The sequence below is a fragment of the Oncorhynchus mykiss genome, chromosome 8 (genome assembly GCF_057628025.1).
Source record: "Oncorhynchus mykiss isolate SJ-2025 chromosome 8, ASM5762802v1, whole genome shotgun sequence".
NCBI classification, from domain to species: Eukaryota; Metazoa; Chordata; class Actinopteri; order Salmoniformes; family Salmonidae; genus Oncorhynchus; species Oncorhynchus mykiss.
In genome coordinates, this window is record NC_143029.1 from 37,635,984 (window position 1) to 37,650,914 (window position 14,931).

At 41.2% G+C, this 14,931-nt stretch overlaps 2 protein-coding genes across 6 annotated transcripts in view; one reads left to right on the forward strand and one right to left on the reverse strand.

The window, feature by feature from the left end:
• Positions 1 to 8,088, forward strand: part of LOC110530907 (kelch-like protein 29) — a 331,159-nt gene extending 323,071 nt beyond the window's left edge. Inside the window, exon 15 of the mRNA XM_036985426.2 lies at positions 6,199 to 8,088. Within this exon, the coding sequence (XP_036841321.1) occupies positions 6,199 to 6,382 (184 nt within the window). The 3' untranslated portion in view covers positions 6,383 to 8,088. The remainder of the gene's footprint in view (positions 1 to 6,198) is intronic.
• A 2,509-nt stretch (positions 8,089 to 10,597) lies between these two features.
• Positions 10,598 to 14,931, reverse strand: part of LOC110529879 (ATPase family AAA domain containing 2B) — a 122,997-nt gene continuing 118,663 nt past the window's right edge. For all 5 annotated transcript variants that reach the window (XR_005052871.2, XR_005052870.2, XM_036985427.2 and 2 more), the window contains one exon: positions 10,598 to 13,895. Coding sequence is in view for 3 of the 5 variants with exons in the window: in XM_036985427.2 (XP_036841322.2) it covers positions 13,854 to 13,895 (42 nt within the window). In the remaining 2 variants the exon portion in view is untranslated. The remainder of the gene's footprint in view (positions 13,896 to 14,931) is intronic.

Sequence of the window (14,931 nt, forward strand, 5' to 3'; positions counted from 1 at the left end):
AAGAAGCCATATGATCCAATATGAACCACTCACGACAGTTCTGCAGGTAAGAACCAATATGAACCACTCACGACAGTTCTGCAGGTAAAGGGTTAGCATGAACCACTGTAGGGGGCGGCATGAACCACCACCATAAATGTTTGTAAGTTAGGGGTCAGTACAGGAATGCAAACTTCCTACAGGAATCCTGCTAGAATTGTTTTATTCAGTCTCCAAAAAACATTTTGTCAAAAAGTAATTAAGCAGGAATATGAGTCAAGTCTGAAGTCATATGCTGTAGATTCCAAGTCAAGTCACATGTCTGTATAGTCCCAAACTTTGGGGCCCAGTGCATAGAATACACCCTAGACAGATACTCAGAAATACATTTGGGAAGACAGCGATCCAGAGGTTATTATTGCTAAACTATTCCCACATACACCAGCAGCTGTTCCACTACATTTAGCTTTTACCTAGGTCTGACTGAATAAGACTGGTGCTGGGTGAACACACACACACACACACACTCAGCTCTATGCGCCAGCAGTCATTATAAACTAAACTGGACACTTCGTTTTTACTTTTCCGTGTCCTTGGCTGAATTCTCCTTGTTTATCTTTAACAGCCAAATTGGGCTTTAGCCAGCACTGTGTTCCTTCTGGGTCAGCTGTGCTTTTTTTCTGACTGGATTTACTCTTTATGTAATAATCTCATGGTGTGTGTCTCTCAGTGATGTTTGTTTTTGTGGGCTGTGAGTTTGTGTATCAATCAGCTGTGTGTGTACCTTATGTAAATATAGATTGCTCCAGCCCCCAGTGGGATTACAAAACTGTAATCAGTTTATAGCTGTTAAGTGTTAATCCTCCTCCCCCCCCCCCCCCACACACACACACACCACACACACACACACACACACACACACACACACACACACACACACACACACACACACACACACACACACACACACACACACACACACTCCTCCTGTTTCTGTTCCCCACATCAGATGAGCACATTTGTAAAGATATTTTTCATAACTTTTCTCTCCCTCCACAAAGGCACATTTTAATTATGATCTCTCTCGGAAAGCGATGTTGTCATGTCGAGAGAATGTGACAAAGTAATATCCCTTCACAGCAACAAGTTCAGTGATCAGACTATCTCGCTCTGCTTCTCTCTGCTTCCTCTCTCTCTCTCTCTCTCTCTCTCTCCTCTCTCCTTCTCTCATCTCTCTCTCTCTCCTTCTCTCCTCTCTCTCTCTCTCTCTCCTCTCTCTCTCTCTCTCTCCTTCTCTCCTCTCTCTCTCTATCTCTCCTCTCTTCCTCTCTTCCTCTCTCCTCTCTCTCTCCTCTCCTCTTTCTCTCCTCTCTCCTCTCTCTGATGTTTAATTAATTTTTACACCATGAACAGGCTGGTTACAGTGGTGATGTTTATTTGTATATATATACATACACACACTACCGTTCAAAAGTTTGGGGTCACTTATACATTTCCTTGTTTTTGAAAGAAAAGCAATTTTTTTCCATTAAAATAACATAAAATTGATCAGAAATACATTGTTAATGTTGTAAATGACTATTGTAGCTATAGCTATAGCTATTTTTTTATGGGATATCTACAGCTGAAGTCGGAAGTTTACATACACCTTAGCCAAACACATTTAAACTCAGTTTTTCACAATTCCTGACATTTAATCCAAGTACAAATAGGTTAGTTCGGATCACCACTTTATTTTAAGAATGTGAAATGTCAGAATAATAGTTGAGAGAATGATTTATTTCAGCTTTTATTTCTTTCATCACATTCCCAGTGGTTCAGAAGTGTATATACACTCAATTAGTATTTGGTAACATTGCCTTTAAATTGTTTAACTTGGGTCAAACGTGTCGGGTAGCCTTCCACAAGCTTCCCACAATAAGTTGGGTGAATTTTGGCCCATTCCTCCTGACAGAGCTGGTGTAACTGAGTCAGGTTTGTAGGCCTCCTTGCACACGCTTTTTCAGTTCATCCCACAAATTTTGTATAGGATTGAGGTCAGGGCTCTGTGATGGCCACTCCAATGCCTTGACTTTGTTGTCCTTATGCCATTTTGTCACAACTTTGGAAGTATGCTTGGGGTCATTGTCCATTTGCGACCAAGCTTTAACTTGACTGATGTCTTGAGATGTTGCTTCAATATATCCACATACTTTTCCCTCCCTCATGATGCCATCTATTTTGTGAAGTGCACCAGTCCCTCCTGCAGCAAAGCACCCCCACAACATGACGTGCTTTACGGTTGGGATGGTGTTCTTCGGCTTGCAAGCCTCCCCGCCTTTTCCTCCAAACATAACGATGGTCATTATGGCCAAACAGTTCTATTTTTGTTTCATCTGACCAGAGGACTTTTGTCCCTATGTGCAGTTGCAAACTGTAGTCTGTCTTTTTTATGGCGGTTTTGGAGAAGTGGTTTCTTCCTTGCTGAGCGGCCTTTCAGGTTTTGTCGATATAGGACTCGTTTTACTGTGGATATAGATACTTTTGTCCCTGTTTACTCCAGCATCTTCACAAGGTCCTTTGCTGTTGTTCTGGGATTGATTTGCAATTTTCGCAACAAAGTACGTTCATCTCTAGGAGACAGAACGTGTCTCCTTCCTGAGCGGTTTGACGGCTGCGTGGTCCCATGGTGTTTATACCTTCGTACTATTGTTTGTACAGATGAACATGGTACCTTCAGGCATTTGGAAATTGCTCCCATGGATGAACCAGACTTGTGGAGGTCTACAATTTTTTGTCTGAGGTCTTGGCTGATTTCTTTTGATTTTCCCATGATGTCAAGCAAAGAGGCACTGAGTTTGAAGGTAGCCCTTGAAATACATCCACAGTTACTGCTCCAATTGACTCAAATGATGTCAATTAGCCTATCAGAAGCTTCTAAAGCCATGACATCATTTTCTGGAATTTTCTAAGCTGTTTAAAGGCACAGTCAACTTGGTGTATGTAAACTTCTGACCCACTGGAATTCTGATACAGTGAATTATAAGTGAAATAATCTGTCTGTTAACAATTGTTAGAAAAATCACTTGTGTCATGCACAAAGTAGATGCCCTAACCGACTTGCCAAAACTATAGTTTGTTAACAAGAAATTTGTGGAGTGGTTGAAAAACAAGTTTTAGTGACTCCAACCTAAGTCTATGTAAACTTCTGACTTCAACTGTACATAGGCGTACAGAGGACCATTATCAGCATCCATCACTCCTGTGTTTCAATGGCACCTTGTGTTAGCTAATCCAAGTTTATCATTTTAAAAGGCAAATTGATCATTAGAAAACCCTTTTGCAATTATGTTAGCACAGATGAAAACTGTTGATTTGATTAAAGAATCAATACAACTGGCCGCCTTTAGACTAGTTGAGTATCTGGAGCATCAGCATTTGTGGATTCGATTACAGTCTCAAAATGGCCAGAAACAAAGACCTTTCTTCTGAAACTCGTAAGGCTTTTCCATGAGAGAAATTGCCAAGAAACTGAAGATCTCGTACAACGCTGTGTACTACTCCCTTATCAGAACAGCGCAAACTGCCTCTAACCAGAATATTAAGTGGAGTGGGAGGCCCCGGTACACACCTGAGCAAGAGGACGAGAAGGCAGGTCCTCACCAGACATCACCGGCAACATCGTCGCCTATGGGCACAAACCCACCGTCGCTGGACCAGACAGGACTGGCAAAAAGTGCTCTTCACTGACGAGTCGCGGTTTTGTCTCACCAGGGCTGATGGTCGGATTCGCTTTTTTATTGTTGAAGGAATGAACGTTACACCGAGGCCTGTACTCTGAACTCTGGGCGGTGTGTCACAGCATCATCGGACTGAGCTTGTCAACCTCAACGCTGTGCGTTACAGGGAAGACATCCTCTTCCCTCATGTGGTACCATTCTTGCAGGCTCATCCTGACTTGACCCTCCAGCATGACAATCCATCAGCCATACTGCTCGTTCTGTGCGTGATTTCCTGCAAGACAGGAATGTCAGTGTTCTGCCATGGCCAGCGAAGAGCCCGGATCTCAATCGCATTGAGCACGTCTGGGACCTGTTGGACCCCAGAAATGTCCTGGAACTTGCAGGTGGAAGAGTGGGGTAACATCTCACAGCAAGAACTGGCAAATCTGGTGCAGTCCATGAGGAGGAGATTCACTACAGTACTTAATGCAGCTGGTGGCCACACCAGATACTGATTGTTACTTTTGATTTTGACCCCCCCTTTGTTCAGGGACACATTATTCAATTTTTGTTAGTCAGTTGTTGAATCTTGTTATGTTCATTCAAATAGTTATACATGTTAAGTTTGCTGAAAATAAACGCAGTCAACAGTGAGAGGACGTTTCTTTTTTTGCTGAGTTTATATACCATACCAGTCAAAAGTTTGGACACATCTACTCATTCAAGGGTTTTTCTATTTTCTTCATTGTAGAATAATAGTGAAGACATCAAAACTATGAAATAACATAATAACACACATGGAATCATGTAGTAAACAAAAAGGTGTTTTAAAAAATCTAAATATATTTTATAGTTAAGATTCTTCAAAGTGGTCACCCTTTGCCTTGATGACTGCTTTCACACTCTTGACATTCTCTCAACCATCTTCATGAGTAATGCTTTTCCAACAGTCTTGAAGGAATTCCCACATATGCTGAGCACTTGTTGGCTGCTTTTCCTTCACTCTGTGGTCCAACTCATCTCAAACCATCTCAATTGGGGTGAGGTCAGGTGATTGTGGAGGCCAGGTCATCTGATGCAGCACTCCATCACTCTCCTTGGTCAAATAGCCCTTACACAGCCTGGAGGTGTGTTTTGGGTCATTGTCCTGTTGAAAAACAAATGAAAGTCCCACTAAGCGCAAACCAGATGGGATGGGGTATTGCTGCAGACTGCTGTGGTAGCCATGCTGGTTAAGTGTGCTTTGAATTCTAAATACATCACTGACAGTGTCACCAACGAAGCACCCCCACACCACCACCACCATGCTTCACGGTGGGAACCACACATGCAGAGATCATCCGTTCATCTACTCTGCGTCTCACAAAGATATGGCGGTTGGAACCAAAAATCTCAAATTTGGACTCATCAGACCAAAAGACAGATTTCGACTGGTCTAATGTCCATTGCTCGTGTTTCTTGGCAGGGCAAATCTCTTCTTATTATTGGTGTCCTTTAGTAGTGGTTTTTTCGACCACTCAGTCTCCTTTGAATAGTTGATGTTGAGATGTCTGTTACTTGAACTCTGTGAAGCATTTATTTGGGCTACAATCTGAGGCTGGTAACTCTAATTAACTCATCCTCTGCAGCAGAGGTAACTCTGTGTCTTCCTCTACTGTGGTGGTCCTCATTTTGCGACTGCACTTGACGAAACGTTCAAAGTTCTTAATTTTTTTTGTTGTTGTTGCTTTTAACAAGGCACACCTGTTAATTGAAATGCATTCCAGGTGACTACCTCATGACGCTGGTTGAGAGAATGCCAAGAGTGTGCACTGCTGTCATAAAGGCAAAGGATGGCTACTTTGAAGAATATAAAATATTTTTTAATATTTTTAAACACTTTTTTTGGTTACTATTTGATTCCATATGTGTTATTTAATAGTTTTGATATCTTCACTATTATTCTACAATGTAGAAAATTGTGAAAAAAACAACAAAAAGAAAACCTTGAATGAGTAGGTGTGTCCAAACTTTTGACTGGTACTGTATATATACACTGTAACATACAGTCAGGTCCATAATTGACACCCTTGATAAATAAAGACTGTGTAAAATAAATAATGGGGTTAAACCTAGTCAGTTGTACAACTGAATGTATTAAACTGAAATGTGTCTTCCGCATTTAACCCAACCCCTCTGAATCAGAGCGGTGCGGGCGGCTGCCATAATCGACATCCAGGGCGCCCAGTGGGTTAACTGCCACGATCAGAAGCAGAACGACAGATTTTTACCTTATCAGCTTTTTAACTTACCTTTCGGTTACTGGCCCAACGCTCTAACCACTAGGCTACCTCAGTAATACAAATACTGAGCTATATTGTATTCTCCAAAAGATGGGCGTATTGGAATGGGAGCGTTGAAATCCCCAAGCCGACGTGCCCTTGAGCAAGGCACTTAATCTTAATTTCTCCTGTAAGGCACTGGATAAGAGTGTCTGATAAATGACTAAATGTAAGTCTTTCAATGTTTCTCTCTGCAGTGCGGTGATCCTGGATGGTAAGATCTACGCAACGGGGGGCATTGTGAGCAGCGAGGGTCCTGCCCTGGGCAACATGGAGATCTTTGACCCCCACACCAACAACTGGACGCTCCTCCAGTCGCTGCCCTGCCCTCTCTTCAGACACGGCTGTGTCGTCATCAAGAAGTACATCCAGAGTGGCTGAGATCGGTTCAGTGATGAATGAGTTTCCTGAAAGCTTTGTAGCCAATGTGGCTTTATTTTCTCTGGACAACCCAGACCCATGCCTCTTGTAGAAGAGCAAAGTGCTTCAGGTTCATTTGGTGAATTTTGTTCACTTTTCCCCCAGAACTGTCAAACATTTACAATTATTGTTAGTCTCCCTCTGCTGTGGTGCTGGGTTATCGAGACAAACTAAGTGTCATGTTAGCTATGAAGCTATCGGGAAAACTCCCCCCTGACCGTTTTGGTCTGGTTAGGACAGGACACTCTGTGTGCAGCTTTTGGGGGTCGATCGGTCAGCACCGCTGGACTATCCAACTAAAACCCAATCGGGACTTGATGCCAGTGTTGTTGTCTTTACCCCCCCACCCCACCCCTTCAGTCCCCCATCAACCCCCTGTGCAGAATGTAGGCATCTTACTGTATCTTGAACCACTTGGCCATGTCAGGTACTGGTGCCTAAGCTACTGTATGTATCATATAGTGTAGCTTATCTCTCCCCCCCCCCCCAATAAAATAGACACAGGGCCACTCGAGACAAAAGCTCCTTGGTTTGTTGTTCCCAACTTCTTGCTAACTCCTCTTCCGTTTCATACAAATAGTTAATTTAGTTCCATCGCCTCAATTGAAAGGCCCTTACCTGTTATGTGTTTGTGACTCAAGTATGTTAAAAACCATCCCAGTCTTTGTTCTGTGACTCCTCTAGTGGTTTCTGTTCGTGAGGAACTTCTTTCCAAATCAGAGGGCTCCCTTGGTTTATGAGGACATTCAGTAGTGGCATTTGAAGAACAGGAGAACTGGGCAGATGTCTCAGTGCTTAAAGGGACAGTGGCGAGATAAGGAAGTCCACAGGGTTTTAGAAACAAAAATCTGTGACGAGAGAGCCACAGCTGATGAGTGAGGAGCCTTGTTTTTTGTACAGATGTTGTTTCGCCCTCGGTTTAAAAGGACACGTTGGATACTTAGTCTCTTTTTGGGCCAGAAACATCACTGTTGGCAGATGACTTACCTGGGAATGGCAGAGAGGGAATCCCTGTATCACGACATCCCAGAGTCTGAGAAAGACACTACAATGGGGCATTTCTCCTCCACACAGCCAAAGCACAATAACCACCAGTGGCTCCAAGGATCAAAATGTTTCACTAGATTTATGTTTATCCTCCATCTTTGTTTTTGTTCCATCCTTTTGTTTTATATTTGTATATCATTGTTGGGTGGGTGGGATATGGATGAGGGTTTTGGGGACATTCTGTAAATATGGGAAGGAAAAATGTATATTTTAAAACCTGAAGGTGATTCTGTATAAATGTTTTTAGAAAAAAACTTGATAGGTTGGACTGAAAATGGTGGGGCCATACTTGCGACTATTAGAAAACGTTTAATGGCTCTATTCAATCCGCGTCGCGGAAGTTCAGCTTTACAAGCGGAGACTGCATTCACGTTTCATGTCGGCTCAGTCGGAAATTACCTTAACATTTCTGTCCCGGAAGCTGTTACGCTTCAGCTTTACAGATTGAATCGAGCCTCGTGTTTTAGTTCCATTTTATTTGGCTGATGCTTACACTTGTTGACATAGTTGCACGTAATCTAAGGTTACATGTTAGCTGTTACCATTTCATAACCTGACAAATGTAGCCCTATGCGAACCTCACCTGGTGGCCGTGATTATTAAAAAGAAAATTGGTATGATTTGATTTGTTTTCAAAACAATACATCAACTCCATCACACCTGTCCAGACCTACTAGCACACACCCATCTCCAGGTGGCCATGATGATGTCTGGTTCTAATTCCAATGAATATCGTTGACCACAGGTTGGTGGCACCTTAATTGGTGAGGATAGGCTCGTGTTAATGGCTGGAGTGGAATGGTATCAAATACATGGGTTCCATGTGTTTGATGCCATTCCATTAGCTCCTTTCTAGCCATTACGAGCTGTCCTCCCCTCAGCAGCCTCCACTGTCGTTAACGCAGTTGGGCTTGATGGAACACTTTTCCACGAGTGTCCTTTTACAGCAGTCATTAGCACCATCTGCTAATCAAATTGACTAAAACACGTTAACAAAAATGTTACTTGATGTTTAGCTCAGTGTTGTCAGGGTGTTGAGCCTGACTCTTGGTGATTTTTGCAGTTGAGATGTCGTTTTTTTCCTTTGAACTGTAGAATTACATTTAACATGTTTTGAAGAGAAGTTGAAGTGCAGCCAAAACCTTGTAAATTAAGTTCACGTATACATTTCAAATCAAAGTTTGTCACGTGCGCCGAATACAACAGGTGTAGACCGTAGTGAAATGCTTACTTACCGGCTCTAACCAATAGTGCAAAAATGGTATTCGGTGAACAATAGGTAAGTAAAGAAATAAAACCGTAAAGACAGGCTATATACAGTAGTGAGGCTATACACAGACACCGGTTAGTCAAGCTGATTTGAGGTAGTATGTAGATATGGTTAAAGTGACTATGCATATGATGAACAGAGTAGCAGTGGCGTAAAAGAGGGGTTGGTGGGTGGCGGGACACAATGCAGATAGCCTAGTTAGCCATTTGATTACCTGTTCAGTCTTATGGCTTGGGAGTAAAAACTGTTGAGAAGCCTTTTTGTCCTAGACTTATGTCGTGTCTTTGTCTATGCCGGATTAAGTGATATGACATGCTATTCTATAAAATCCTCTCTCTTTAATTAATATTACCTGATTGAGCTAATCATGTAAATGTAATTAACTAGAAAGCCGGGGCACCACGAAAGTGTTTATAGAGCTGTTATCTTCCGAATAAACTCTGAAAGACCTAGTAATATTTTACATCAATAGCAGTCAATATTAATCGTCACCTTATTTCAGTCTCACCTGAAAATTGTGTTTATAACCATGTCTCTTCACAGGGGCAGGCCACTGATTTGAGCAGAGCTCTAACCTTATGAAAACCCAATTCTCTCATTTGGAAGCTAAAATTACATTTAATCTTTTCACATTCAAACATTTAAATTGCACAACACTTATGTGAACCTGATTACACATTCTAGTTGACAACCAAACTGACATTCATTAAGTACCAATGCATATTTCCAACTGGTTCCTCCCCCGCCCCAGTTTGACGTTCCCAGACTCTGTTTAACAAAGGCTATTCAAGAGTCCTTCAGTAGAGTCGAGAGAGAAGGGAGAAAAGTATTTATGGGGGGGCATAAACCTTACCCACAGGCCAAGTCATGGCACTGCGGTAGTAGAGAGAACAGTCTATGACTGGGGAGCTTCTTGTTGAAGTCTCTCTTGCAGACCAACACATAGGCTACTGGCATCGATACATAAATAATTTGATTCCATAGACGTGTAAGCCTATATGTACATGCATTTTTAGAATCTACTTAGACACATATGCATTATTTGACTCGAGGACCAACAGTGGAGCGTTTTTTTCGCATAAAAACCTTGCCCCGGGGGATTTGAACCAGCAGCTATAATATCTTAGTCTCTGTGCTTACCGCCTCAGTGCACCAATTATAGACATTCTTTACAATGTACGAATATCCACTTGCATAAATCTCCATCTTTGTTGTGAAAGGACGTACGAGTTCGCAGCCTAGTCAAGGATGCAATATTGACACTATACACAGACCGAGTGAAGGGAAACAAAAATATTTCCCTCTGGTGGCCAGGTTTACCTATTTTACAAAATGCCATTGGTCTGTGGAGAAAAAAAGTTTGAGCTTTGATTATTTCCTGTATCAGCCTACCACTTGGTGAGATTAGCAAGCATAGGACTAACGTGTGCCAGGTTCTGATGGGTACTGCTAGGGACTTCCCGAATAGCAAGAACCATTATCTGATAGAATGCTACTTTAAAACTTGTTCTGATGTTTGCAAGTTTGGCCAAGGTTTGTCTGTCCCCAAATGGAGAAGTTAACAAATGTTATTATTGAAATATAATACATATACCATGATAACTGTTGTAATTTTTGTTTGAGTGAAACAAGCCATTATGCCAGAAGATGTCTTGATACGGTCTTATAAATAAAGCCTTGTAGAGTGAGTGGTTCTTTGAACCGAGCAATCAAACTGAGGCGTATAGCTAACCTCTTCACAACCTATAAGTAAAAGGATTCAGTTTCAAAGCCAAACTGAGTATGTTCAGTCCTTTGACAGGCAGGTACACTGCTCAATTAAGGTCATCCAGTATTGAGGGAATGAAAACTTGACAAAGTACAATTTGCACCTTTATTCAAGTATATCACAGCAGTTTTTAGAAATACAGTAAAAGTTTCTCTCAAATAACTTGCACCAAAGTAACATTTGATGGGGAAGAGGATGTTCATTAAACATGGTGAGGCTACGAAAACAAAATCTACTAAATAAATCCCACGAGAAACTCAGTAAGTAGTGATGGAAAATTGTGCATACTGGACTAAATAATCTTTAACTACCAGACAAAAATTGGTTGTTTGTAAAGAAAAGAACAAGGAGAGGATGAAAAAAAATGTATGACATTTTGAAACCCAATTCTTAAGGGACAAAAATTGCTGACAAACTTTGACAGATGCTTGCCAAATTGTGTCAGCAACGTGAATAAGATACACACTATTGTTTTGATGTAAAAATTCCATTAAGTCAACGTTAGCCTCATCCAGGTATACCACAGTCCACAACCACAAAACTAAAGAAAAACAAACACCACAATGGAATAAATAGGAAAGTTGAAAGGTCATGTGTAGCCTGAAGAAACCTGAGACACCTGTAAACTTCTTTATTCTCCAATACACGCTAGTCCGCTACCTCACTTCAGCACTAAACTCATAACCGAGTAACAACTATTGCCAATTTGTTTAATGGATAGACGTAAAAACATGTCTAATTATTAATAAATAAAATACAAATTTAAAATCACCACGAGAAGGAGATTCAAGTCTACAAAAACAATTACCCTCAAATGAAAAAAAAGGAGATTGTGGCTTGATGGACAACACTAGCGAATATGTGTAGTAGTACGATCTGAAAGGAAAGCAATCTTAGGACGTCTCGGTCTACAGAACTGAAATATACAGTTTGACATTCCCTTGAAATTAAATGCTGTATGTTTCGTCTCGGCTCAAATGCAATAGACAAAAAAACTGAACAAGGTGAGAACCAACCAAACAAACTGTTGGGTTACCGAAGCAGCCACAGAACTGATTATCCAGTACCTTAGCTGTACCGAGTGTTGCGACAATAGTTTAGAACATGGCAAAATACTGTTTGCACCCAGTAAACAGTTTGTCTTATTAGCATTAAAATAAATTAAGCTGAGGTAGCTTTGTTTCTCTATCTCTGCAGTATTCCAATGCCAGTTTGCATATGTTTATTTTAATTGTTAAATCTTCACCTGGCACTCCAAGAGAAGGCAGATGTGGAGTTAGGATCAGCATAAAAGCAGGGCTCTCCAATCCTGGAGAAGTACGAGGCATACGGGATTCTGTTACTGCCCAATCGTAGTCAAGCCTGAGGAACACCATGACGATTTGGTTGGAACAAAAGCCTGCATGCCTAGTAGTTCTCCAGGACCTGAAGAACCCTGGCATTAAAAGGTAGACAGACAAATTTCACTGTCGCAGATATTGAGATGAGTGAGACGCAAGACTTCGCTCACACACAGTATCTGCTTCACAGCACCAAAACAGTGGAGAAGATGAGCCTTGTGCTATAACACTTTTAGTTGTTGCGGTGTACTTTCTGCAACCATGTCATATCGGAGTCCCCCTTTTAACTGTGAATGTAAAAGACTGAGGCTGGCCACATCTCGTCAAAACATGGATCCATCTATGGCCAAGGAAAGACCAGAAAAAGTTGAAAAACAAAAATGCATTTCTTTACCACAAGGTGAACATGGATGGGCTGGCTATAGCTAATTACACCCCTCCTACTAGACAGACAATAAAAAGCATCAACAAAATAATTCAAACGATAGAATGCTGTTTTATACCTCAACAGAGCACTGCCTTGAATGGCCTTGTTCATGGTCAGAAGCGTCACAAACAATTCAAAACATTGTTTCCAATGTATCATACAATATAATTTTTTTTTTTTTTCTGAATCAAATGCACAACATAATACATAGCCAACCGTAAGTTCCTTATCTAAATCTTTATAGAGTTAAGATTTATTTCCTATGAATGTCGACTAAAAACTGTCACGGAAACTTGGCACCACTTTTGCTGTGACTAATTTGTGGCATCCGTTGACATGAAAGTAATAATAAAATACATTTTTACTCATGTGGGCAGGAAAAGACAGATCTGCTTTCCTACTGTAGACTTCTATCCACTGGTCCTGGATCAGATTAATATCACCACTGTCAAGGTTAAAGTTAGGCTTGAGAGTTTGGTCATTTGATCCTAGATACGTGGTTAGTTAAGGGGAACTTCTACATCCAGCATTACATGGAACAGAGCAGTTGATAAAAACCTTAACAGCTGTTCTTTAGGAAAGTTAATTGGGGGTAAAATAAAGCACATGCTAGGCAGTGCGAATTACAAAAGGTGTCCAATTTAATTTGAGTTACTCCAGTTAGGTGTGGATTGACAGGAAATAAAAATTAGCAGGGCACAGCTTGTGTGTTTTTTACACAGAACTGTGATGCAGCACATCAATCTGTTTGACAAGACTTATCAGTCATAGCAATGAATGTTATTTTGATGTTCACTGCAAACCTCGAACAAATGCTTCCTCAGTTCCCATTGATGCATTTCAGTAACACCCTTATTAATGGGGATTTGATGTTTTTGTAACGCATGTACATGCTGGAAATTGATTCTAGCCCAGCAGTGCCAACTTTACCCTACAGTATGGTCATGTTAAAAACATTTCAATGTACATTGGACAATGTTTGGAGCGAGAACGGTGGTTATAAAATAAAAAAAAATCATAATTGATTAGATCCAGAGGCTATTCAAACCAAACTGTTTTAATGACTCAGTATGATCTGTAAGCTGTTGTATCTATGAGATGACTGGCCTATAATCTTGATTCACTAGCGTACTGAGAGATGACATGGGCTCAGCAATGGTGACAAGACAGGAGACTGTCTCTAACTGCACATACGCACACTGCTGGTGACAATCTGTGAATGGGATTACTGTGTGCCCAGTTTAAAAGTAGGCCGTCGTTGAGATATGACATCACCCAATCTGTTTTGTTGGTTAGTTTCCAAGTTACTCCCAACAGCAGCAAGGATTAGGATAGCACCTGAATAGCACCAGGAATGTCCGTTTCACCGTTCGTGTGTACGTGTCCAGGAGTCTGTTTGGTTGTTGACTGGATTTGGGTCCGACCAGGGTACCTGAGACTATAGCACCATAGAAAAGTCTTCCCGTTCTGTCGTTCATGTTAAGACCAGGGCTCTATATTTGCTCTGTGTGTAAGTACTTGGCTCAAAGGCTTGTCTCTGTCCCGCTTGAGTGTGTGTGTTCAGGGTAAACCTGGCTGTCTCACAGGAATGTAATGAAATTCTGGACTTTCCTCTCCATCTCCTGAAAAACAAAAGCATCAAAACAAACAGGTCAGAAAATAAGGTCTTTGTAGCACATGCTTTACATCTGGATACACAATTATACCTTGCATATTACCACTGAAAAGACAAACATGCTAACAGATGCTCAATTAATTACAATGTTGATGCCAAGCACATGCTAAAAGGGTTAGTCAACATGGTGAAGAAAGACATTAATGGCTGTGTGTTGAGTTATTTTGAGGGGACAGCAAATTTACACTGTTATACAAGCTGTACACTCACTACTTTACATTGTAGCAAAGTGTCATTTCTTCAATGTTGTCACATGAAAAGATATACTCAAATATTTACAAAAATGTGAGGTGTACTCACTTTTGATATACTGTATATATACAGTGGGGCAAAAAAGTATTTAGTCAGCCACCAATTGTGCAAGTTCTCCCACTTAAAAAGATGAGAGGCCTGTAATTTCCATCATAGGTAGACTTCAACTATGACAGACAAAATGAGAAAAACAAAATGCAGAAAATCACATTGTAGGATTTTTAATGAATTTATTTGCAAATGATGGTGGAAAATAAGTATTTGGTCACCAAACAAGCAAGATTTCTGGCTCTCACAGACCTGTAACAACTTCTTTAAGAGGCTCCTCTGTCCTCCACTCGTTACCTGTATTAATGGCACCTGTTTGAACTTGTTATCAGTATAAAAGACACCTGACCACAACCTCAAACAGTCACACTCCAAACTCCACTATGGCCAAGACCAAAGAGCTGTCAAAGGACACCAGAAACAAAATTGTAGACCTGCACCAGGCTGGGAAGACTGAATCTGCAATAGGTAAGCAGCTTGGTTTGAAGAAATCAACTGTGGGAGCAATTATTAGGAAATGGAAGACATACAAGACCACTGATAATGTCCCTCGATCTGGGGCTCCACGCAAGATCTCACCCCGTGGGGTCAAAATGATCACAAGAACGGTGAGCAAACATCCCAGAACCACACGGGGGGACCTAGTGAATGACCTGCAGAGAGCTGGGACCAAAGTAACAAAG